This window comes from Candoia aspera, chromosome 1 (assembly GCF_035149785.1).
Source record: "Candoia aspera isolate rCanAsp1 chromosome 1, rCanAsp1.hap2, whole genome shotgun sequence".
Classification (NCBI taxonomy): Eukaryota; Metazoa; Chordata; class Lepidosauria; order Squamata; family Boidae; genus Candoia; species Candoia aspera.
Genome location: NC_086153.1, coordinates 139,091,288 through 139,117,095, shown reverse-complemented (window position 1 = coordinate 139,117,095; position 25,808 = coordinate 139,091,288). Strand labels below are relative to the sequence as shown.

General features: G+C 39.9%; 1 protein-coding gene across 1 annotated transcript in view; it reads left to right on the top strand.

The window, feature by feature from the left end:
- The first annotated feature begins 1,092 nt into the window (after window positions 1-1,092).
- Window positions 1,093-25,808, top strand: part of MBOAT2 (membrane bound O-acyltransferase domain containing 2) — a 111,088-nt gene continuing 86,372 nt past the window's right edge. Inside the window, exon 1 of the mRNA XM_063314372.1 lies at window positions 1,093-1,336. Within this exon, the coding sequence (XP_063170442.1) occupies window positions 1,265-1,336 (72 nt within the window). The 5' untranslated portion in view covers window positions 1,093-1,264. The remainder of the gene's footprint in view (window positions 1,337-25,808) is intronic.

Genomic DNA, 25,808 nt, shown 5'->3' with positions numbered 1-25,808 from the left:
ATCTCTGGTTGTATTGATCCATCTACTTCTGGGAATTAATATTAGTAGGGATTATTAATGGAGCAGATGAAATCCTGACAGCAATTTTATTCAAAATATGTTAATAGTAAATTTATCAATAGTTTAAGAAGCAAACCAAAAAATGTTAACAGTTCTGGTCCATTACGGAAAAATGCAAAGCAAACCAGAAAAATATCCTATGCTTGCTTTTCTGGGGTACAAATTCCAAGAATTCAGTGGATCTTTTAAAAATGTTGAAGACCAGGTGACAGTTTATCAAGCTCACAAACGTCCCTTTTTTCCCCCTTTGCTAATCACCCAACATGATAAAGGCTTATAATGACGCTGAGGTGATGATTTATTTGATCACAGCAATAAACAGGCTGCAAGTTCTGCGCTCCCATGCGTGCACTGTGAATCACGAGCTATAATTAGGGGTCTTCATCAATGATAACAATTCCTGGAATTAGGAAGGATGCTTTTGACGAATGCACGCGAGCTAGCACAGCTTTCACCGGACTGACCGCCGCTAGCAAGAACAATAATGCACAGCGACCATTGTGTATGAATTAGCCACTGTTCCCCCCTCCAAGTACTTATTTCCACTTTCCTTCCATATCCCCATATTATTAGTAGGGGCATTCCTGTCTAAATAATATATCCCCTCCTCGTTCCTTAAAGAGGCACTGCTTCCCTCTCAGCTGGGGAACCTTCCATTAGATCCGCGCTATCCCAAAGTGGGCGAGGGTGGGACACCATCTTCCCAGCAAGCGTGCCGGCCCCGCCTCTGTAGCAGCAGCGGCGAGAGCTTGCTGAAGAAGGCGGGAGAGACCAAGGCTGCCTTATCCTACCTCGGCTAGACAGCCATTGGGCGCCTTCCCCCCTTTCTCCCAACACGCAACGCCAGAGTAGCGCCAGTACTGAGCCCCAGCACTGTCACTTAGCAGCCGCCGGGCTCCGCCTCGGTCGGGGGTCGATTCGTCCTGCCTCTTCGCGATCGATAGGGGCAGGAGCTGCATCGGGATTGGTCAGGGAAGCCGTCACTTGCACGGGCGAGTTTTGCTGCCCTCTTCTTGTCACGCCGCCGCCACTCGGGGTTGGGGCGTTTTTCGCGCTTCCGCCGTCGTCCTGCTGCTGTTGATGTTCTGAGGCAGAAGGGAGGGGAGCGGTGGCGGCGGTGGCCGCTGGACCTTCTCCACTTTCCTCTTTCCCTCTTCTATCATCTTGGCTGGGCCCCAGACTTGGGGGGAGCGCCTTCTCCGCCATGGCCACCAGCACCACAGGCTCCACGCTGCTGCAGCCTCTCAGCAACGCCATTCGGCTACCGATAGACCAGGTGAGTCGTCCGGGCGCTCGCAGGAAAGCAGCCCCTTTAAAGGGAGAGGGCGAGCCAGAAGGATGGAGTCCCGCTGTATTCCGTCCCATCCCCCTCGCCATCCCCAAGCCTTCCTTGTCTCCCCCGCCCGCTTTCTCACAATCGCACCCCACGTTGCACATCCCGGAGTAGCAGCATTTTTAAATTCGTGAATGTGTATCTGTAGTACGTGCAAAGCTCTTCCTATTCTGTGATGAACTATGTACAAAGGTCTGGCATGGTGTGTTGATGAGAGGGATTTATGTGAACATTCATCGGTCTGTACAAGCCGTCATGTTCCCAGGGTGTGTATATTTGCTTGCTTGCCTGCCTGCCATTCAGCCCTTTATGATTAAATATATGTCACGTGTAACCTGGGTTGTTTCCCAAGTACAGAGATAACGTGGAAGTTAAACGCCTATTTCACTCTATGCGGGTGATTGAAACAGACCTTAAAATTGCATGCTTGGAACCAAAAGTCTTGAATTGTATTTTTAGTGGTGAGAAATTCTGGCTCCTTTAAAGCTTGTGATAAGATTCCTGTTGACCCCCTTGAGGGTTAGGATTTCATCTGTATCAGTCTGGCCTCAAGAAGAAGTAATAGTGGCTCCTCTCATTGCCTGGCTGCAAGAAAGGGATTTGGAATGCCAGATGCTTGCAGAGCTTTAACAATTTGCAGTTAATAAGTGGACTGTGTTGTATGAATGGCACATACTTATTTTACATCTTTAAATAACTGCAATGTATTCTGATATTTATAGAGGAATAATATCCTGGTATCTGCACCATACTTTGTAGGAAAAGATGCAAAGGCTAGGTGGCTGTAAAGTTCATAAACACCACAAGTTAACTGTCCCCCAGAAACAGAGGCACACAAATCAAATTTCTTCCTACTCCGGATGATTAAAATACACAGCAAAATTAGTCTGTCTTTTAATTATGTTTACATGTTATTGAAAGTGGTATGTTTTGTCACATAGGGCGGAAAATCTTACAGTTTTAAACCTCTTTAGGTACTCCATAGTATTAAAAAATGTTTACAGGGAGCCAGTATGGATGTGATTTTGTTAAGGAAAATTAAACAGAAATTTTTTCTTTCCACCCCAAATTGTTTCTGAAAACAAGTATTTACCAATACAAAGAACATTTTTAACAAAACCATTGATAATGAAGAACAGGAAAAGGAACAGGCAAGGAGATAATGCAATATTTTCTGAGTAGTATTTATATGATTAACACAAGGTTACTATAAAATAATTTGAATAAAGTGGGGCTGAATCACTTTTAAATTCAGCTGCCATTTTATTTACAAGTACTTAGCTAGATCATGGGCTTCTCACTGCAAAATAATTATATTTTAAAGGGATGGAATCTCCAATATATGAGATGGAAGAGAATCACGCTGTGTATACATAAGTGAATGTTGCTGATGGATACTATTAAAAATTAGGATGTTTAAATCCCATTAATTTCATTGGAAGGTAGTTTTTACAGAGATCAGCAGAGCCACAAACTCCTTAGCTTGGATGAATGTTCTTATGTATCGTATGCTTTTTTTTGTATTGAGAAAGTTTGAGCTACATTGTATCTTGTAAGCTTAACTTGAGATAGGTTGCATCCACTATGTTTAGGTTCCTTTTCCACACTACTAATGGGACAGGTATTCAAACAATTGGGTATATTTTGTCAAACATCTTTCATGCTTTATAAAGAGCATTCACTGTGAATGTATTAGCATTATATCAGTATTTCTTTTTGCAGACACAGAACTATGGATGTTACTAACATTTGTCTGCTGAATATTCAGGGACATATATCATTCATACACCTATCTTACTGGTATTTCTTATAACAAAACAGCTATGGAAAATATAATTCTCAATAGTAGAAAGGACTGAGCTTATGATTTGTTGCAGAAATACCACTGTTCAAAAAGTGTAGGTCATTTACACTAGGACTACCAGATCTGGTTTGCAAACATTTGGATGACCACTAGATGGCAGGAGGGAGTTAGTTTTCATATCTTTGTGCTTCCATCTAGTGTTTGTCATCTATAGTTTTGTTGCCTAGATCCAATAGCTTTGTCAACATTGTTGGTAGATCACCTCTAAATTTTGTGGTAAATAGATTAAAGTATTTAAAAATGTCTTTTTAAATTCTCTTATGGTGGACAAATAAGTAGCTATATGAAAAGTCTTCATCTCCAATGACTGTTGAAATATAATTAACAGTTATGATGCTGAGTACAATATTTAAACTGTCCAAAATAGAGAGCTTTATTTACTGTCTGAGAACTGGTTAAAAGCTCTCATTAGAGAAGTCTTAACAAGTCCTGAGTTGAATATACATTTTTGAGACTTCCCTGCACAAAACACACCTATATGCACATGCGTACATGGCTATAAATGGCAGTTCCCCAGGGCTATTTTTTAAAACGTTTGGGTTGGAAGCTGATATTGTTTATGCCAGCTGCGTTCCCAATTTGAGCATTTTCATTTACTGACCCCTTTAATTCCTGTACATTCCTTTATTAGTATCCTTGGCTGTCTTTGGGGCCAGTTTTTACAGGCAATTGTGCAATAGTATCCCTTGCTCCTGACTTTGGATACATATGATTTGTTAGTTCCTCATTTCCTGTACTTGTTACCTTGAATTCTTGCTTGCTTTATATCTTCATTTCTCCATTGTTTTAAGCAGCAGCAGCAGCAACATCAAGGTAAACGTTTAAAGGACAAATAATTGCATTGTAACCTAAGCTGTCTCTTCCATTTACTGATTTTGGGGAGTAGTTACTCATGCTCAAGCCAGATATGAACAACTAATAAAGAAAGATTAATATTGCCATTTTCAGAATGGCAGTCAGTCTATACGTAGCAATAACTGTTGGGATATGGCATAGATTGAATTTTGCTTCTTTTTGAATCTGCAAATAGTGAATCAAAATGTGCATGGAATGTCTCACAGTGCTATAAAGAGTGTAATCCAGATATTAACAATTTTTGGGTGGCACTGAGAAGAATGAGTAGTGGTGTCTTACTTTTATCTGTGATATAAAGTGCAGTGATTTTCTTCTCCATGTACTAAAAAGGAAATTCTCCAGTTCAGTTGAAGTACAACCTCTCCTTTTTGTAGTTTGCTTGATATCTGAAATTGCAATTTTAGGGTTAGTGCCTGTCCTTTAAAATAGAATCTGAACATCTGGTTTGGTTCTTTTTTCTGGTTTAAAGGATGTATGCAAAGTGTACTTTGTCATTTTGGGTATCAAAATAAGCTGTGTTATGCTTAGCATTAACATGCTAACCTAATGTTATACTGTATTGGTCTCACAACTCCAAGTACACTGCGTGCACAATTATTAGGCAAGTTGTACTTTTGAGGATGAATTTCATTATTGAACAAATACAGTGCTCTCGGTCAATCCAAAATGTTAATAAACCTCAAACCTGAATATTTAAGAAAGTAAAAGTGAGGTTTTGGCTTTCTTAGGAGCCTATCTATGTGTGCACAATTATTGGGCAACTATTAGTGTGCAGAATTATTATGCAACTAAATGAAAAATGAAAATTCCCCCATCTCGTTTATTTTCATCTGTTAAAGTGAGAATAATAAACAACTCAAAATTTACAGATAAACATTTCTGACATTTCAAACAAAAAATCAGTGACCAGTATAGCCACACTTCTTTGCAATAACAGTCATAAGCCTTCCATTCATGGAGACTGTAAGTTTCTTGATCTGTTGACGATCAACTTTTTGTGCAGCAGCAACCACAGCCTCCCAGACACTGTTCAGAGAGGTGTCCTGTTTTCCTTCACTGTAAATCTCCTGTTTGAGAAGGGCCCACAAGTTCTCAATAGGGTTTAGGTCAGGTGAGGAAGGGGGCCATGTCATTATTCTTTCATCTTTGAGGCCTTTACTGGCTAGCCATGCAGTGGAGTACTTCGATGCATGCGATGGAGCATTGTCCTGCAGAAACATCATGGTCTTCTTGAAAGATGCAGACTTTTTCCTGTACCACTGCTTGAAGAAAGTGTCTTCTTAAAACTGGCAGTAGGTTTGGGAGTTGATTTTGAGTCCATCTTCAACCCAAAAATGTCCAACTAGCTCATCTTTAATAATTCCAGCCCATACCAGTACCCCACCTCCACCTTGCTGGCGTCTGAGTCGAAGTGGAGCTCTGCGCCCATTACTGATCCAGCCATGGGCCCATCCATCTGGTCTGTCAAGAGTCACTCTCATCTCATCAGTCCATAAAACCTTTGAAAAATCTGTCTTCAGATATTTCTTGGCCCAGTCTTGCTGTTTCAACGTATATGTCTTGTTCAGTGGTGGTCAAGTTTCAGCCTTCCTTACCTTGGCCATGTCTCTGAGCACTGAACACCTTGTACTTCTGGGCACTCCAGGTAGGTTGCAGTTCTGGAATATGACAGCACTGGAGGATAATGGGTTCCTGGTAGCTTCACATTTGATTATTCTCAAATCTTTGGCAGTTAATTTGCATCTTTTTTTCTCAATACATTTCTTGTGACCCTGTTGACTATTTGCAACAAAACGTTTGATGGTTCTGTGGTCACATCCCAATATCTTAGCAATTTCAAGAGTGCTGCATCCCTCTGAAAGACTTTTTACAATTTTTGACTTTTCAGAGTCAGTCAAATCTCTTTTTTGGCCTATTTTGCCTGAGGAAAAGAAGCTGCCTAATAACTATGCACACCTTGATATAGGGTGTTGATCTCCTTAGGCCACACCCTCCCTCATTACACAAATACACATCACCTGATATGCTTATATCCAATAAGCATTTCAGGTTTATTCAGCTTGGAGGTGGAAAATATGCATAAAAATGATGATGTGGTCAAAATACTCGCTTGCCTAATAATTGTGCACACAGTGTATTTGTAGGGCTACCAATTATCTTACAAGTTAAATTAAATTTTGTCTAGGGTATAGAATTATGACTACTTTGATCACAAATGTGGATGATCTGCATTGGAAACTTGAAGAAGGTGCAGCCTTATTACGTTTGGACTTGCTGGCAGGTTTCAGTGCTGGTGGTCATAGCATCTTTCTGGTCTACCTGCAGAATTATGCTTTGGAGCATTGTACTTTAAGTGCGCCAGCTTTTTCTCCTGGATTGTGGCTAGAAGGAGGGATTATCTGTTTGGCAGTATAGTTTGTATGGCTTATGGTATTCTGTAGGGCTATATGTTATCTTCTGTGTTTCGTATCCCCAAACTTTTTGGCATGTTTAATATTTTAAGAGCATATTGTGGGTACACAAAGAAAAAGTTGCTGTCATAAGTTTGCCCATTTGCAAAATGGCATCCTTATAAACCTGTGTAGGCTTCTAAGATTTACAGGAGATTTGTATTCTCCTGGGCATGTGGGGAAAAGGTATTAACTTAAATCGCTCTCAAATAATGGGACCTGTTTGGAGTTCTAATAGGTCGTGACTCTTGTTACTTTCCGAAAGAGTGCCAAGTTGCACCCTTTTAAAGTACCTTTAAATGGTTGTTGTTAGTTTTAATGCTCTTCTAATATATTGTATTGCCCTACTATGTGGTTATTTGAACTGATTGCATTATTTTAATAGTACTTAGAATGGTGATATAGAATTTTTTTATTAAATAAAATAAATCTGCAAGAAAGGTGGGAAGCTAAGAGAAAGTATCTTCTCTTAACTGAGCAAGAAGTTCTGAAAATGGACTCATATGAGAAAGACAGGAAGTGCAGAATCATGTGAGTCATTAATTTTTGAGAAAGTGTGCTTTGGAAGGCCATCTGAATTAAGGTTCTGCATGAAATTTAATCTGGCTAGAGTTACAGTAATGGAGAAAGCTTAACTCTTCATTAAGAATATGCTTATAAGTCATTGTCCTTATGGAGCTGTGAGAAATGAAAGTAGGCAGATATCGTTGCTTGTAATGATATCTTTTCCTATACTATTTTCTGCATTCTTGCTGTGAGTTCAAAAAGCAGAGTGTTCACGGGCAGACATATGATATATACTTATTAGTGATACAGCTTTTCAACATTGTTAAAGATACTTGTTAACTAGATTCTTGATCTTTTCTGTTATTATCTCTTTTTTCCCCTTGCGCCTTCGAATCAGTCTTGACTCCTGGGCAAGTCCCTGCAGTTTTCTTGGCAAGATTTTTAAAAGTTGTTTGCCATTGCCTTCTCCCTAGGGTTGAGAGAGAGTGACTGGCTGAAGGTCACCCACCTGGCTTTGCACCTAAGGCACAAAGTCTCCTGGGTTCTAGTCTGGTACTTTAACCACTACACCAAACTGGCTCTCTATTATCATATACTGCTTTTAATATTTCTTGTTCAGTGTGTAGTCTAATATTATGGATGCAGCTTGGTTGAGGAAACTGGTTAATAGCACCCCAGTATTGCTTGAAACAATTCAGTGACATGCATAGAGGTGGGAAAAGTCCTGTGTTTATATTTCTCCTGAACAGTGGACCCACATAAATCTCTGAATGAAATAATAATAATAATCCTGCATTCTGTTTCACTAATAGTCTTTGAAGGTGGACAAAATAGAGACAATAAACTGCATTGTAAAATTGATTAAAAATGCTTAATTTCCAATATTGATGTGACAATTTATCAGTGCATTGTTAGATAGTTGTACAAAATAATGGTATTTTTCATTTATATGGAGTTGGATTCTTTTCCCAGAATTTTTATTAATAAGCATGAAAAAAAGACAATCAGGAGCTAACCTAGTAGCTCATGTGTCAGATGAGTTGTGGTTTAACCAATTTGTTATTAATTGTGAAACATCCCAACATTCCCAGGGAATGCCAGTTTTTATTACCTGTCACGTCTTTGTTGTATGAAGATCTTCTTTGCTCCGAGGGTTTATAGGCCCATGTTTTGTCTTTGTTCAATTTGACCCTGGTGACTGCAGAAGGCAGAAGTATCTTCTGGCATTGCTCCCTTTCTGTTGCCATAGAAATGGGTTACTCTGATAGACAAGAGGTTCCATACAGCCTCTAGTCTCATGGTGGCAGGCAAAAGTCTCTATTATAGATCCAAGAGTTCCGGACAAAGTAAAAGACAATCTAAATCTTCCATCTCAAATTGGGAGCAAGTTTTGAACTCAGTTTGTGAAGACATGAAGAGTTCTAAGCCAAAAATGCCTACAGCTGTGAAAGTGAGCTGTGAAGAATAATGAGGTGTAATAGAATCATTTACTGTGCTTTTGGCTGTAGGGAATAAATATATTCTGCATAAGGAAAGGATTAAGTTATTTGTACTAAAATGGGCAGGTACAAAAAGATGATTAACTTTGATGTAAAGGAATGCCTAATAAGATTTTATAATCATACATACACAACATAGTCTACCTCACAAATTTGATATTTTTTCACGTTGCACTGAAGCAAATTATATTAAACATAGGCTTTCATTTTCTATGAAGGTAAATACTCTCCTACTCTTTGAATGTGCTCATATAGCAGCTTTGTTCTACACCTGCTATAGCACTAATGGTGCAGCAGAAGAAAACATGTGAGAAATGTGCAAATTTTAGCAATGGTGATTTAGTACTATAGTGCTTGTTTGCACTGTTGTATCTTGCCAATAAAACTGCAGGGACTTGTCCAGGCAGTCTCGAAAATTGGACACGATTGACGGGATTTAAAAAAAAATTAGTATGAGTAATATAGCATGGCTCCTAGTTAACTTGTGAATGTTAGCCTCTTGAATCAGCATGACTGACACTGCATAAATCATCCACTTAGAAGTTTTTGTTACAAACTGGGATCTTTCTGATTTAGATAACAGTAATATAGGATCACTCTGAGGTCTACTACTGATAGAACATATGAGAACACTGTTTTGTCCTTTGATTAAGATCTTGTAATAGAATTTGTAACAGCAGTAAAATTGCTGATTTATGCACCTAAACAAGAGGTTAGTCTTAGTTGCATCTTGTTGTTTGCTTAGTTGTACAGCTGTAATCAAAATTATCCAACCCCCATTGCAAATCAGGTTGATTGTCAAAATGTACAGACTTTCAGCTGTTTGCAGTGAACAAATCAAACAAAAGCAATTGAAATAGCTCAACACAACGAATGCTTCAAGTGGTGTCCCCAAATTCAACTGAAAATGCAACTGATAATGACTTCTCCAGTCTCAAAATTATTCAACCCCTTCATGGCAAGCATCTTCAGTACTTAGTAGAGCACCCTTTTGCTGTTATGACCTGCTGCAAATGAGATGCATAGCTAGACACCAGCTTCTGACAGCATTCCAGAGCAATCTTAGCCCATTCCTCATGAGCAATGGCCTCCAGTTCAGTAATATTCTTGGGTTTGCATGTTGCAATCACCTTCTTCAGATCCCACCAGAGCTTTTCTATGGGGTTCAGGTCAGGTGACTGTGATGGCCACTGTGGCATCTTCCAGGACTTCTTCTGCATCCAAGCCTTAGTGGAATTTGAGGTATGCTTGAGATCATTGTCCTGTTGGAAGGTCGAATGATGCCCAAGCTTCAGCTTCCTTACAGACAGCATGATGTTTTCTCCAAGGATTTCCTGATACTTCAATGAATCCATCTTACCATCCACACGCTGCAGGTTTCCAGTGCCAGAGGATGCAAAGCAGCCCCAGAGCATCACCGAGCCACCACCATGCATAACTGTAGGCAGAGTGTTCTTTTCAGCATATGCTTCATTCTTCTTCCTCCAGGTATACCGCTGATCCATTGGGCCGAAAGGTTCCAGTTTTATTTCATTGCTCCACAGAACAGAATCCCAAAACTTCTGTGGCTTATTAATATGATTTTGAGCATATCGGAGCTGACTTTTCTTGTGCTTTTGGGTCAGTAGTGGTGTATGTCCTGGAGTTCTGGCATGGAAACCTTCTGTGTTTAGTACACGCCTTACTGTGCTCACTGAAACCTCAGTGCCTGTTGCCACCAAGTCTTGCTGCAGGTCTTTTGCAGTCACTTGAGGGTTTCTCTCAACCTGCCTTCTCAGAAATCTGGTTGCAGCCATTGACAGCTTCCTTTTTCTGCCCTGTCCAGGTAGTGTAACCACTGTTCCTTTAACTTTGAACTATGCTTCCAATGGTGTCTCTAGGAACATTCAGTGCCTTCGCTTTTTGTATCCCGTTCCTTGTTTGTGAAGGGTGATGATCTCTTCTCTTACCTTTCTGGACCATTCTTTTGACTTAGCCATACTGTATTTCTAATATGCAGTCAAACGTGACACTCAGCAAACCCCTAGCCACTTCAGGTATTTTGTGTGTTCCAGCTCAAGCACAACTGGTGCAACTACTGAAGCCCTTGATTAGTTGCATCAGGTGTGCCTGAGACAACACCTGTTTTGCATACTGTATGTGTGTTGTTGTGACGGATTCTATTCAGGGGGCTGAATAATTTTGAGACTGGATAAGTCATTATCAGTTGCATTTTCAGTTGAGTTTGGGGACACCACTTGAAGCATTCGTTGTGCTGAGCTATTTCAATTGCTTTTGTTTGATTTGTTCATTGCAAACAGCTGAAAGTCTGCACATTTTGACAATCAACCTGATTTGCAATGGAGGTTGAATAATTTTGATTACAACTGTAGGCTATATTCCAAATAATTACTAATACTATGGAAAAACATACAATGCTTGATTTTAAAAATATCATAGGTGATATTTTAGAAATATTGATATTTTAGAAATATCATGGGTGTTTGGGGAACAAAGTGATGAGAGTTTATCCACTGTCTGGATGAGTGGAGAGCTAGTGGCTGCATTCAGACTGCGATCAAGCAAACTTTGGTGGGCAGATTTAAAATGTTGAGAGTTTATCGTACGTGCTGACACAAAATGGCTGTGATGGAGGAGCTTGTACACAGGATGAGCACCATAATGGGTAGCCACAAAGATCAGCTTGTGAAGGAAGGAAAAGCTATTGAGAAAGAATAAGCAATTATATATTTCATCTTAGTTTGCTTTGTAACTAGATTTTACCTTCTAAATATATGTTCTTGATCTTGATATGAGTGCAATTGTAGAAAAACAGGGAATATAATTATGAGAAGAAGGAGCATACAAGCGCTAGGCTCCAGTTGTGCTTGTAATGACAAATTTTACTTTATTATTGTACCTGAACTGACACCAAGGTTGAAAGGGAGGGCCTCTCTCTTAAGATACCATTTTGTATTAAGATTTTTATAGCTGAGTAGGGAATATAGGTTTATTGCAATGCAAAATATTTAAAAGAAGTATATCCAATATCTTCTATCATTTTTTTCCAAATATACACAAACCAAAATCTATCATATAATGGTTGCTTCTTGTAAATATTTTGAAGATTGTTCTTTATGATTGATATGTACTTTGTACTTTTGCTTGAGTAAGAAAATACTTACCAGTAAAGCTTGCTTCTTTTCCATACCATCTTCCAAACCCAGCCTGTCTATAATGGCAGACATTTTTGTCATTTAAGTAATGCCATTTAACTTCTGAGTCCGTTGTTCACAAATATCCTTCAGCACATCCAATGTGTCATGAGTACTGATGGTGAGCAGGAAGGGGCCCCTATCCAGGGGGGAAAACGCATGTGTAGTACTGAGGAGTTAAGCAGCCATTCAAAGAGACACAGATCAGACCCGCCTTAACTTTCGGGGTTTATCTGTCTGGGTTTTTCCCACGCTTCTTCAGTTTGTTAGGATTTTCTGTCTAATGTAGCAGTAATAAACACTAGAGACCTATTCCTTGTCTCAGTGTGGTTCCTGACTGTTAGGACACAATGTTAAAATATTTTGCTCCATTCTGTGTTAGTAAGTTTAAATACTCTTCTCCTTTAATGGTAATCTTTAATTCCTTCTGGTTCCCTCTAGTGTCCAACCTTAAAAATCCCATCTTACATATTTTAAGTATTTAAACAACAGCATTTTTCCATGGGAGGGATTCTTATAGTTAGTTTCAAAATCTTATTTCAAATCCATCTGGACCTTTAGTCCATTTATAACTTTCCAAAATCAACACTCTAATCACCCCTTTGTTTTCATTAATTTTTTTTAAAGTCCTTAAACTTGTATAAAACTTATTTCACTAAGGATTGAAGGAAACTCACCCGGTGTAGTAAAACTTGCTGTTATGAAGGTTCCTAATATCCAAAAAGCAGTTAACAAGCAATTTCCAGAGGTGATTAAGAAAGGAAGTATGTGAACCTGGTTTCCATTTTGAAGGCACTGAACCGCAGTTTGGACTACGATGGCGTTCCCTCATCTCCCAGCGCTCTAAACCCACCAGAGACTGCTATTTTGTGGTCTCCTCACAAGGAATGCCTGTCTGGAGCACTTGTGGGAGATCCCAGTCCTCTCCTGGTCTGGAGAGGAATCACGAAGAGCTGGCTTTTCACACTGGCTTTCATTCTGCTGCTCTGGTCATCGGCTCCTCTCTCAGCAGAGCCGTCTTCAGTTCACCATTTCTTCCTTGGAAGTCCAAGTAAGAAAATACTTCTGAGAGTGTGTGTCTGTGTGTGTGTCTGTGTATGAATTTCTGAGATTTTTAAACATTCAGTGGCAGAGTGCATTCAGTGACAGACTGCATCTCAGTGTTTTGTGTTTGTGGCCCTTCATCTTTTTCCCTTCCAGGTTTGAAAGGAAGACTTTGAATTAATATGTTGGTTTTATATTGTGAACAAAGAAATGCAACATATGATTTTTAACAGCAACATCTGAACCAAATGATATAAATGCAGATGAGTAACAAAATTGAGCACTGACTACTCCATTTAAAGCACCATATTTTTATGTACAAACACAGCTCACCATTATATTTCTAATAGTCCCACTAAATTAACTTAAAACAAGTCACATTTTATTTTGCTGAACTGAGGCATCTCATTTCAGAGAGCTGGAAAAGGAGGAACATATTTCTGCTCAGTCTTCTAGAGTTGGAAGTGTTTAACTTAGGTTATTTGGGTGCTTAAAAAGGGTACTTTTAGGAATTTAGAAATGTGTATTCTACTGCTCTCTCCCTTCAGCAAAGGATCGTTACCTTGTCGTGGTGCTGGAGCTTGAGCACCTCAATGATGCCATGAGCTAAACCGTGAAGGGCCACCCAAGACGGGAAGGTCATGACAGAGAGGTCAGACTAAATGCGATCCCTGAGGAAGGTAATGGCAACCCACCTCAGTATTCTTGCCGTGAAAACTAAATGGATCAGTACAACCAGAGATATGTCGGTATACCATCGGAAGATGAGACCCCCAGGTCGGAAGATGGTCAAAATGCTACTGGGGAGGAACAGAGGATGAGCTCAACTAGCCCCAGACGTGATGACGCAGCTAGCTCAAAGCCGAAAGGACGGCTAGCGGCCGACGGTGCTGGTGGTGAACGGCGAATCCGATGTTCTAAGGATCAACACACCATCGGAACCTGGAATGTAAGATCTATGAGCCAGGGCAAATTGGATGTGGTTATTGGTGAGATGTCAAGATTAAAGATAGACATTCTGGGCGTCAGTGAACTGAAATGGACTGGAATGGGCCACTTCACATCAAATGACCACCAGATCTACTACTGCGGACAAGAGGACCACAGAAGAAATGGAGTAGCCTTCATAATTAATAGTAAAGTGGCTAAAGCAGTGCTTGGATACAACCCAAAAAACGATAGAATGATCTCAATTCGAATTCAGGGCAAGCCATCTAACATCACAGTGATCCAAATATACGCCCCAACCACAAATGCTGAAGAAGCTGAAGTAGAGCAGTTCTATGAGGATCTGCAGCACCTACTGGACAACACGCCTCAAAGAGATGTTATTTTCATCACAGGAGACTGGAATGCTAAGGTGGGCAGTCAAATGACACCTCGAATTACAGGTAAGTATGGCCTGGGAGAACAAAACGAAGCAGGACACAGGCTGATAGAATTTTGCCAAGACAATTCACTCTGCATAACAAACACTCTCTTCCAACAACCTAAGAGACGGCTTTATACATGGACTTCACCAGATGGACAACACCGAAATCAGATTGATTACATCCTTTGCAGCCAAAGGTGGCGGACATCTGTACAGTCGGTAAAAACAAGGCCTGGAGCTGACTGTAGTTCAGATCATGAACTTCTTCTTGCACAATTTAGGATCAGACTAAAGAGATTAGGGAAGACCCACAGATCAGCTAGATATGAGCTCACTAATATTCCTAAGGAATATGCAGTGGAGGTGAAGAATCGATTTAAGGGACTGGACTTAGTAGATAGGGTCCCGGAAGAACTCTGGACAGAAGTTGGCAGCATTGTTCAGGAGGCGGCAACAAAATACATCCCAAAGAAAGAGAAAACCAAGAAGGCAAAATGGCTGTCTGCTGAGACACTAGAAGTAGCCCAAGAAAGAAGGAAAGCAAAAGGCAACAGTGATAGGGGGAGATATGCCCAATTAAATGCAAAATTCCAGAGGTTAGCCAGAAGAGATAAGGAATTATTTTTAAACAAGCAATGCGCGGAAGTGGAAGAAGACAATAGAATAGGAAGGACAAGAGACCTCTTCCAGAAAATTAGAAACATTGGAGGTAAATTCCAGGCAAAAATGGGTATGATCAAAAACAAAGATGGCAAGGACCTAACAGAAGAAGAAGAGATCAAGAAAAGGTGGCAAGAATATACAGAAAACCTGTATAGGAAGGATAATAATATCGGGGATAGCTTTGACGGTGTGGTCGGTGAGCTAGAGCCAGACATCCTGAAGAGTGAGGTTGAGTGGGCCTTAAGAAGCATTGCTAATAACAAGGCAACAGGAGACGACGGCATCCCAGCTGAACTGTTCAAAATCTTGCAAGATGATGCTGTCAAGGTAATGCATGCTATATGCCAGCAAATTTGGAAAACACAAGAATGGCCATCAGACTGGAAAAAATCAACTTATATCCCCATACCAAAAAAGGGAAACACTAAAAAATGTTCAAACTATCGAACAGTGGCACTCATTTCACATGCCAGTAAGGTAATGCTCAAGATCCTGCAAGGTAGACTTCAGCAGTTCATGGAGCGAGAATTGCCAGATGTACAAGCTGGGTTTAGAAAAGGCAGAGGAACTAGAGACCAAATTGCCAATATCCGCTGGATAATGGAAAAAGCCAGGGAGTTTCAGAAAAAGATCTATTTCTGTTTTATTGACTATTCTAAAGCCTTTGACTGTGTGGACCATAACAAATTGTGGCAAGTTCTTAGTGGTATGGGGATACCAAGTCATCTTGTCTGCCTCCTGAAGAATCTGTATAACGACCAAGTAGCAACAGTAAGAACAGACCACGGAACAACAGACTGGTTTAAGATTGGGAAAGGAGTATGGCAGGGCTGTATACTCTCACCCTACCTATTCAACTTGTATGCAGAACACATCATGCGACAAGCTGGCCTTGAGGAATCCAAGGCTGGAGTTAAAATCTCTGGAAGAAACATTAACAATCTCAGATATGCAGATGATACCACTTTGATGGCTGAAAGTGAAGAGGAACTGAGGAGCCTTATGATGAAGGTGAAAGAAGAAAGTGCAAAAGCTGGCTTGCAGCTAAACCTCAAAAAAACCAAGATTATGGCCACCAGCTTGATTGATAACTGGCAAATAGAGGGAGAAAATGTAGAAGCAGTGAAAGACTTTGTATTCCTAGGTGCAAAGATTACTGCAGATGCTGACTGCAGTCAGGAAATCAGAAGACGCTTAATCCTTGGAAGAAGAGCGATGACAAATCTCGATAAAATAGTTAAGAGCAGAGACATCACACTGACAACAAAGGCCCGCATAGTTAAAGCAATGGTGTTCCCTGTAGTAACATATGGCTGCGAGAGCTGGACCATAAGGAAGGCTGAGCGAAGGAAGATCGATGCTTTTGAACTGTGGTGTTGGAGGAAAATTCTGAGAGTGCCTTGGACTGCCAGAAGATCCAACCAGTCCATCCTCCAGGAAATAAAGCCAGACTGCTCACTTGAGGGAATGATATTAAAGGCAAAACTGAAATACTTTGGCCACATAATGAGAAGACAGGACACCCTGGAGAAGATGCTGATGCTAGGGAGAGTGGAAGGCAAAAGGAAGAGGGGTCGACCAAGGGCAAGATGGATGGATGATATTCTAGAGGTGACGGACTCATCCCTGGGGGAGCTGGGGGTGTTGACGACCGACAGGAAGCTCTGGCGTGGGCTGGTCCATGAAGTCACGAAGAGTCGGAAGCGACTAAACGAATAAACAACAAAAACCGCTCTCTCCATATTTTTGAATGAAATATGGATTTCAGAAAGGTATGCAAGAAAGAAAAGTTAATTTCATGTTGGAGTTTGCAGTGTAGTGTAAAATGTATGACTTTTTAAAATGTGGAAGACAGCGTATTAGAAGACCTTTTTTACAGATGACATTGAATTTCTGTCTTGTCTAATATTAGGCAAACACACTTACATGATTGTGAATCTCAGCTTCCTTGGCTTTCATTTAGTATAACTATAGCCAATTTTACACATTCTATAAACTAGGCCAGTTTCACCATACATGGCTGCCACACCCCATCTTTACTGATTTTTCAAAATCAGAAATATTCTAGTGAGGAAATTATTGTGTTACAGAGCTGTTGGCAATAGGACCAAATTTAAGTGAGGACCAAATTATTTCCATATTTGCAGGATTGGTTGGGAGAAATAAACATGGTCCAAAGTTTATTAAAGTAATTAAAGAGCATGTGTGGCCGTTTTTAAAAATCTTGCAATAATTAAGATGCTTGTAAACACAAAACAAGAGCCAGTTTGGTGTAGTGGTTAAGGCACCAGGCTATAAACCAGGAGTTCTAGTCCCGCTTTGGGCACGAAGCCAGCTGGGTGATCTTGGACCAGTCACTCCCTCTCAGCCCTAGGAAGCGGGCAAGGGCAAACCACTTCTGAAAAACTTTGCCAAGAAAACAACAGGGACTTGTCCAGGTAGTCTCCAAGAATTGGACACGATTGAACAGATAAAAACCCTCACAAAACAAGTCTTTTTAAGAATCATAACTTGGGAGGGCAGATATACTTATGATTTATTCATTCATTTATTCATTTTCATCTCTGTGATCTGATGGACATCATTTTCCAGGATTGTTTGTCAGTAACGGCTTCACTGAATTCTTGTGAACTCAGTCTTGCATCATCATTAATTGTGTGTAACAATTTCTAAGTCTTCTTTTGACCTATTTTTGATTGCCTTCAACTTTTCTAAATTTCAGGGTCTTCTCCAGCATTTCTTTCTGTCATATTATGTGTCCAGAATACTTAAGCTTTAGCTTCATTATTAGTGCTTCCAGTATCTAGTGTTGAGATTTGTTCTTCTTGCTATGCTAGGTATTCTGTCATCTTCTACAGCACTGCAATTGAAAGGCACAATTTTTTTCTTTTTTCAGCAGTTCTGATGGTTCATCTTTCACAGGCATATGTGACAACTGGGAAGACTGTGGCAGTTAACCTTATGATGGGCTTGTTTAATTGTTTTTAGAAGTAGCCACTTGGAACATATAAATAGTAAGGTGATTATAGAAATAGGTATACTGAGGAAATACTGTGTATTGTCTAAATTCTTAGGCAGAGGAAAGGAGTATAAATAGCAGTGGTATTTTATGCATTTAGCCAATCTGTTAAAACTTAAGGTTGTCCTACTTTTTATATATGGTAAATTGTCTGAATTGGAGGCAATTAGGTTTTGAAAACCTTACTTACTGCTAGGCAGTGTTGGTCTCAGTCCCTTATCTCTCTCAGATCAGCTGTGTGAAGAGAAAGAACATTCCTGCTATGTCCCAGTATGACCTGGCACAGTTGACCTTCAGCTTTGGTTGAACGGATCTGTATTGGACACCAGATTTGCATGTCAGCATTTTCAGATGTTACACCATCAGCTGCAGCTTTCAGTAATATTGGGACTTAAGATTACCCTCTTAATCAATTGGACTGTTGGTTTTAGAAACCGAAATATGTGATATAATTATACAACAAAATGAAATCAGTAGTATCGTGAACTGCTTTAATAAAAGCGAATGTGAACACGTGAACCAATTGCCATGCAAGAACATCAAAATATTGGAGAGTGAGAAACTTACTGTAAAATAACATGTAGTTTTATATATTATTTGTTCAAACAGGAGGAAAATTGCATAAATGAGGGCTAGAAAGTGTGAAATATGCCACCCTAGCCTCTTTAGGAAGTGCCACTTTGAAAACTGTGTGATTTTAATCAGTAAATTAATAAAGTGTAGATAACAGTTTGAGTCACTTTATTCAACAGTGAGCAATTGTTTTCTGTGGCAGGGCTGTACTTTCTAATAAAATTATTATTTGGATTCCAAGAGTAGCAGGTGGTAGAGTGGCAAATAAGGAAGGATGGATTTTTCCTTTTTGGGGTGGGGGAGATTATTATTTTTTAATAGGTTAAGGCTATTCAAAGTGAGAGCACATCAACTGTATTTTGTTTTCTGCCCTGCCCAAATCAGCAGGAATTATTGTTATTTGTGCTTCTGAATGTTGGCAGCATGCTCCTGTAGGACTCCAGAGGCCACAAAAAGGGTTTCAAAGGCTATATGGAGTTTATCTGGCCTCTGGTTGACTGTCACGTCTTTTTGGAATGGGCTACTTAAATGTCTTATGAAGGGCAGCATTTAGTTTTGGTGGACATATATCTTTAGGCTGCTTCTGCAAGGAACTGTAGGAAAGAAAAAAATTTCTTTTCAATGGAATCTACTGTAATACTGTGAAAGAGAAGCTCAGAGGACAGTCTCCTTTTCTGGCTTGGGATGATCATACGTGTGGAACAAATAGAATTGCAACATGTTTGGGCAATCCTGGAAGAGTTTTATAGATCCAGTCATTGACCTTGAAGTTCAGAAAAGACTGTTATAACTCCACTGTCTTCAGTGTTCCAAGGGATTGTATTCCAGGATATCATCACCAATAAAGTAGGGAGAGATATGCTTTTAGTGTTTATATAATTAATAGAAAGTGGTCCCAGATTCCAACCCCCAGTGATTTTTTTATTATTATAGCTCCTTCATGTGAAAGCTTTGCTTTCTCTTCTGAACTTCTTTTCCCTTTCTGTAGACAAGCACCTTGGGTTGGCATTGCAAATCAAATTGTAAGAATTCTCACGTTGATAAGAAATGTAGTACGGTAGCTGTTTTCAAACTAATCAACAGTTGAAGATTGCACTTCAAACAAGTGCAAACAAAACAAAATAAATCTCATCTTTTATGCTGAAAAAGTTCAAGAAAATAAACCAGAATCTTGCCACCTTTAATTGTCTGTATATAGGTTTCTGAAAGTAGAAAATTTGGTGGTGTTCTTATGTTGAATCCTTACCTTTATTCTAATAAACATTATTACTCAGAACTCTGATAGGCTTGCTCTTTGACTTAACCGTTCCATGTTTCACTACAAAAGAGTCAGACAAAGTCCAGGAATGAGTTCACATGTTATTTAATATCAGTGGTGGCTTAGTGTGAGATTTATTTCCAAGATTTATTTATGTATGTATGTATGTATGTATGTATGTATGTATGTAATGTCCCATCTGATTTCACCTGAACGCATATGTGGAATGTTGAGCTACTAATGGAAGGGCAGGATATAAACCTAACAAATATGTATTTTGAGAGCACACCCTTGTGAACTAACTCTGGGGAAAGGCCTTTCCCGTTTACAAAACAGTTGATGTGGGGGGACATATTTGAATACAAAGTGCTAGTTTACCAGAATTATATTGAGACAGGTGTACCTACTTCCAACCCCCCCCCCCCGCTCCCTAAAGGTAAAAAAGGTTCCCGTTTAGCGTGTCCAACAGTAGGGAGCAGTGCTCATCTCCGTTTCATGGCCAAAGAGCCAGCATTGTCGGAAGACACTTCTGCGGTCATGTGGCCAGCATGGCAGTCACGGAACACTGTTACCTTCTTGCCAAAGTGGTACCTATTTATCTACTCGCATTTGCATGCTTTCGAATTGCTGGGTTGGCCCTGCCCCCTACTGTGCTCTAACTATCCATCCTCTTGAGCAGCTGCTGGAAGCTAGCAGTTTTCTTTGCAGCTTGCTACCTGATGGTGCCAGAAGAGATATCAGCAGGTACTTTGGCAACCTTAGGCACCCTGCTGGGAATTCTAAGTTTAAACCAAACATGATCCCTGTTCAGCAACCCGATTAGGGTTGCGAAATATATTGTCATGAGTAAGGATGGCGAGCAGGGGGCTCCCACCCAGACTGTCAAGCGCATGCGTAGCACTGAGGAACTGTTCAGCCATTCAAAGAGACACAGATCGGGACCGCCTTAACCCTTGGGGGTTATATGTCTGGGTATTTCCCACGCTTCTTCAGTTTGTTAGGATTCTTGTTAAGTACTAGTAATAAATATTAGAGACCAGTTCATTGTCTCAGTGTGTTTCCTGGTAGTTAGGACATATATTGGGTGTGATTTCAATCCTCTGCCAATCTTCCATTTGCTTATTTGGACTCTAGAGTTCCCCCTTTTGTTAGTATATGAAAAGTCCACTGCCTAGAAGAGTTGTTTCCAGAATGGAGTACTTACATTCTCTCCTGTGTCTATTTTTTCCAATTGTCCCAAACTTTTCTTCTCTCCATTTTTTTCCCTATGTGAGATAGAGAACATGGTTACAGGTTGCAGGTGTTCCCATCATTTTGTAAGTCATCATCCTCTCATGATTATTATTATTGAATAGCCAATTAAAAAACAATAACATTACCTCATTGACCTTGACTGTTTGTCTTATTGTCAGGACTTTTTATTTTTTAAAATTTTGCTTTACTTTTAATAGATGCCATCAACACTAATGTGCAGAAAGCAGGATATATATTAAAATGATGAATTAAAAAGTTAAAATCATTAAAAATCCAGTCTAAAATAGTTTGCAGAGTATAGTTACACCTTCACCTGGTGCAAAATGAACATCAGATTTGGAGACAGGTGAGCTTTCTTTCAAAGGAAATTCAGCATGGATTTATTTATTACACATATTTAGCCACCGCCCATCTCCCCCAGAAGAGGGACTCTGGGCGGTATGGATTTCTTTTGTCTCCACCCACCTTGCTTCAAGAGGTGGGAGATGTGGAAAAGAAATCAGTGCTGCTTGTGTTAGTGACCTTTCTCCATGTGGGAAAAGTACATACTTTCCCATAAATTTGTCCATTCTTGTTTACACAGTGATTAGGCATGTATTCATCAAACCTTTACATGACTATTCATTTCTGAATCGTATAGCCTTATCCTGGCCCATTCTTACGTGAGATAAAATATGAGGGGTCTCCCTTTGTAAAGCGATATTGTATCAGTTTGTATTCTTTTTTACAGCATGATTTTTCTCCTTAGGTAGAACTGCAACAGAATTGGGTCAAATGCTAACCTAATAAGTTCCCCATAAGGTACTTAAATATGTAATGGGAAAAGCATCGGGTATATGCACTGGATGAGATACTGAAGACCATTTTTATTGCTGTAAATTGGACAACTATAATAAGAGAAGTCAGCATTCTATACATAACTCATACAAAAGTAATGCAGGATGGAGGTGTTTAAAAAAACACTTTTAACAACTTGGAAATTGTTTATATGTGTAAGTAAAAATAAATTAGGTAGCATGGCTCCTTCCTTCCCTCCCTCCCTCCCTCCCTCCCTTCCTTCCTTCCTTCCTTTATTACGTTTGTGACTGCATAGGCCTCTTGTTCCTTGGTGTAAGTATAAAGTCACAAAGTTTTTCTAAGCAGTTAACTTTGTATAAATTTCTCACTATCTCCTTCATAAGTATTTAGTCTGAATGTTGCTATTTCTTTTGTGTTTGCATGTATGTGAGAAAAGGAGAGAGAGAGTGAAAGTGAGTGTGTGTGAGCCTCTGAGGAGGCAGGAGCAGAACCAAGATACCTATACTGAGTTTCTTAGTTGGGTAACACTTGCTTTTGAACTGCTACAATCACTGTTTCATCATTTTGTTACTTTTGCCAGTAATTTGCAAAACTGTAAAGCTACATTTAAATCTGATTTGAAAAGTGTCATACAAGAATTGAGTTCAATAATTGCAGTGTTTATAAGTGAATTATAGAAAGCATTCCATTAGGCATTTACAGGTAGTCATCATTTAGCAATTGCCTCATTTTAGTGACCGTTCGCAGTTATGACGTGATGAAAAAGTAATTTTATGATCAGTCCTTGCATTTACAACCTTCTCAGGTCTGTAAAGCAAAGGAAAGCTGAAGTAAGATCATAAACACAGTTGCAGTTTCACTTAATAACTGATTTGCTTAACAACCAAGTTGCCCATCCCAATTGCGGTCACTAAATGAGGACTACCTGTATTTTGATTCCACACCTTCCTAAGGAAGAGAAAATGTTTGTTTATGTTTATATTTATTTATTTACTTACTTATTTTCTATCCTGCCTTTATTGTTTTTATAAATAACTCAAGGTGGCGAACATTCCTAATACTCCTTCCTCCTCCCATTTTCCCCACAACAACAGCCCTGTGAGGTGAGTTGGGCTGAGTGAGAGGGACTGGCCAAAGGTCACCCAGCCAGCCTTCATGCCCAAGGTGGGACTAGAACTCTCAGTCTCCTGGTATCTAGCCCGGTGCCTTATCCACTAACCCATTGCCTTGTTTTCAGTATTGAAGGCATGCTATAGATGAATTGCAGGTCCTACCTGTTCAGCCTGGTAACTTCCATGGTCGATGGTCATACTGTTTGTAATTCTGGGATTTCTTATCCAGTTCTGTATAGAGCACTAGGTTGTGACGAACCGTTCTATAAGATGGATGATCACATCAGGTTGTGTGTCCACGTTACTGTTGTAATATAATAGTAATTAGTGATAAGTGTAATGTGATCACTCCGCATTCACAGCATTTTACCAGTGAGAACCAGAGTGGTGTAGAGGTTAAAAAAATACAGTGCAACTTTTTAGAAATTCAAATTCAAACTCTCATCTAGCCATGAAGTTCATTGTGAATACTAATAGCTCTCAGTCTAAACAACCTTTCAGGATGGCTGTGAGAATTGAGATGAAGCAGGTTATTGTAAAATAAATACTGCTGTAAATACTGACTGAATAACATAGTATCCTAAGCTGTAGTTTACTTAACTATGATTATTGAATAAATTATGATTGAGTGAGCTCATGCAACACACTAAACCACACTAAATGTACTGGTCATATTAGTTGGGTTTGTACAACATGCCAGTAGCTAGAACAAAGCAAATCATATTGTACCTTAGTAGAATATATGAATCTGATCATTATGTAAAGCACTAGTTTATGTTCTTGACTTTTTTCCCATCTTAAGCATTAAATTGAACTTTCGTTGCTGATAGTTGTGCAGTAACTTCCAGCTCTTTGTGACCCAGTGGATTTAATTTTGCCTGGACTGTCTGTCAGTAATTGCTTCTTTGTGACCTTGTAAAGGTAAAGGTAAATTCGAATTCAGGGCAAGCCATCTAACATCACAGTGATCCAAATATACGCCCCAACCACAAATGCTGAAGAAGCTGAAGTAGAGCAGTTCTATGAGGATCTGCAGCACCTACTGGACAATACGCCTAAAAGAGATGTTATTTTCATCACAGGAGACTGGAATGCTAAGGTGGGCAGTCAAATGACACCTCGAATTACAGGTAAGTATGGCCTGGGAGAACAAAATGAAGCAGGACATAGGCTGATAGAATTTTGCCAAGACAATTCACTCTGCATAACAAACACTCTCTTCCAACAACCTAAGAGACGGCTTTATACATGGACTTCACCAGATGGACAACACCGAAATCAGATTGATTACATCCTTTGCAGCCAAAGGTGGCGGACATCTGTACAGTCGGTAAAAACAAGGCCTGGAGCTGACTGTAGTTCAGATCATGAACTTCTTCTTGCACAATTTAGGATCAGACTAAAGAGATTAGGGAAGACCCACAGATCAGCTAGATATGAGCTCACTAATATTCCTAAGGAATATGCAGTGGAGGTGAAGAATAGATTTAAGGGACTGGACTTAGTAGATAGGGTCCCGGAAGAACTCTGGACAGAAGTTGGCAGCATTGTTCAGGAGGCAGCAACAAAATACATCCCAAAGAAAGAGAAAACCAAGAAGGCAAAATGGCTGTCTGCTGAGACACTAGAAGTAGCCCAAGAACGAAGGAAAGCAAAAGGCAACAGTGATAGGGGGAGATATGCCCAATTAAATGCAAAATTCCAGAGGTTAGCCAGAAGAGATAAGGAATTATTTTTAAACAAGCAATGCCCGGAAGTGGAAGAAGACAATAGAATAGGAAGGACAAGAGACCTCTTCCAGAAAATTAGAAACATTGGAGGTAAATTCCAGGCCAAAATGGGTATGATCAAAAACAAAGATGGCAAGGACCTAACAGAAGAAGAAGAGATCAAGAAAAGGTGGCAAGAATATACAGAAGACCTGTGTAGGAAGGATAACAATATCGGGGATAGCTTTGACGGTGTGGTCAGTGAGCTAGAGCCAGACATCCTGAAGAGTGAGGTTGAGTGGGCCTTAAGAAGCATTGCTAATAACAAGGCAACAGGAGACGACGGCATCCCAGCTGAACTGTTCAAAATCTTGCAAGATGATGCTGTCAAGGTAATGCATGCTATATGCCAGCAAATTTGGAAAACACAAGAATGGCCATCAGACTGGAAAAAATCAACTTATATCCCCATACCAAAAAAGGGAAACACTAAAGAATGTTCAAACTATCGAACAGTGGCACTCATTTCACATGCCAGTAAGGTAATGCTCAAGATCCTGCAAGGTAGACTTCAGCAGTTCATGGAGCGAGAATTGCCAGATGTACAAGCTGGGTTTAGAAAAGGCAGAGGAACTAGAGACCAAATTGCCAATATCCGCTAGATAATGGAAAAAGCCAGGGAGTTTCAGAAAAACATCTATTTCTGTTTTATTGACTATTCTAAAGCCTTTGACTGTGTGGACCATAACAAATTGTGGCAAGTTCTTAGTGGTATGGGGATACCAAGTCATCTTGTCTGCCTCCTGAAGAATCTGTATAACGACCAAGTAGCAACAGTAAGAACAGATCACGGAACAACAGACTGGTTTACGATTGGGAAAGGAGTACGGCAGGGCTGTATCCTCTCACCCTACCTATTCAACTTGTATGCAGAACACATCATGCGACAAGCTGGCCTTGAGGAATCCAAGGCTGGAGTTAAAATCTCTGGAAGAAACATTAACAATCTCAGATATGCAGATGATACCACTTTGATGGCTGAAAGCGAAGAGGAACTGAGGAGCCTTATGAGGAAGGTGAAAGAAGAAAGTGCAAAAGCTGGTTTGCAGCTAAACCTCAAAAAAACCAAGATTATGGCAACCAGCTTGATTGATAACTGGCAAATAGAGGGAGAAAATGTAGAAGCAGTGAAAGACTTTGTATTCCTAGGTGCGAAGATTACTGCAGATGCTGACTGCAGTCAG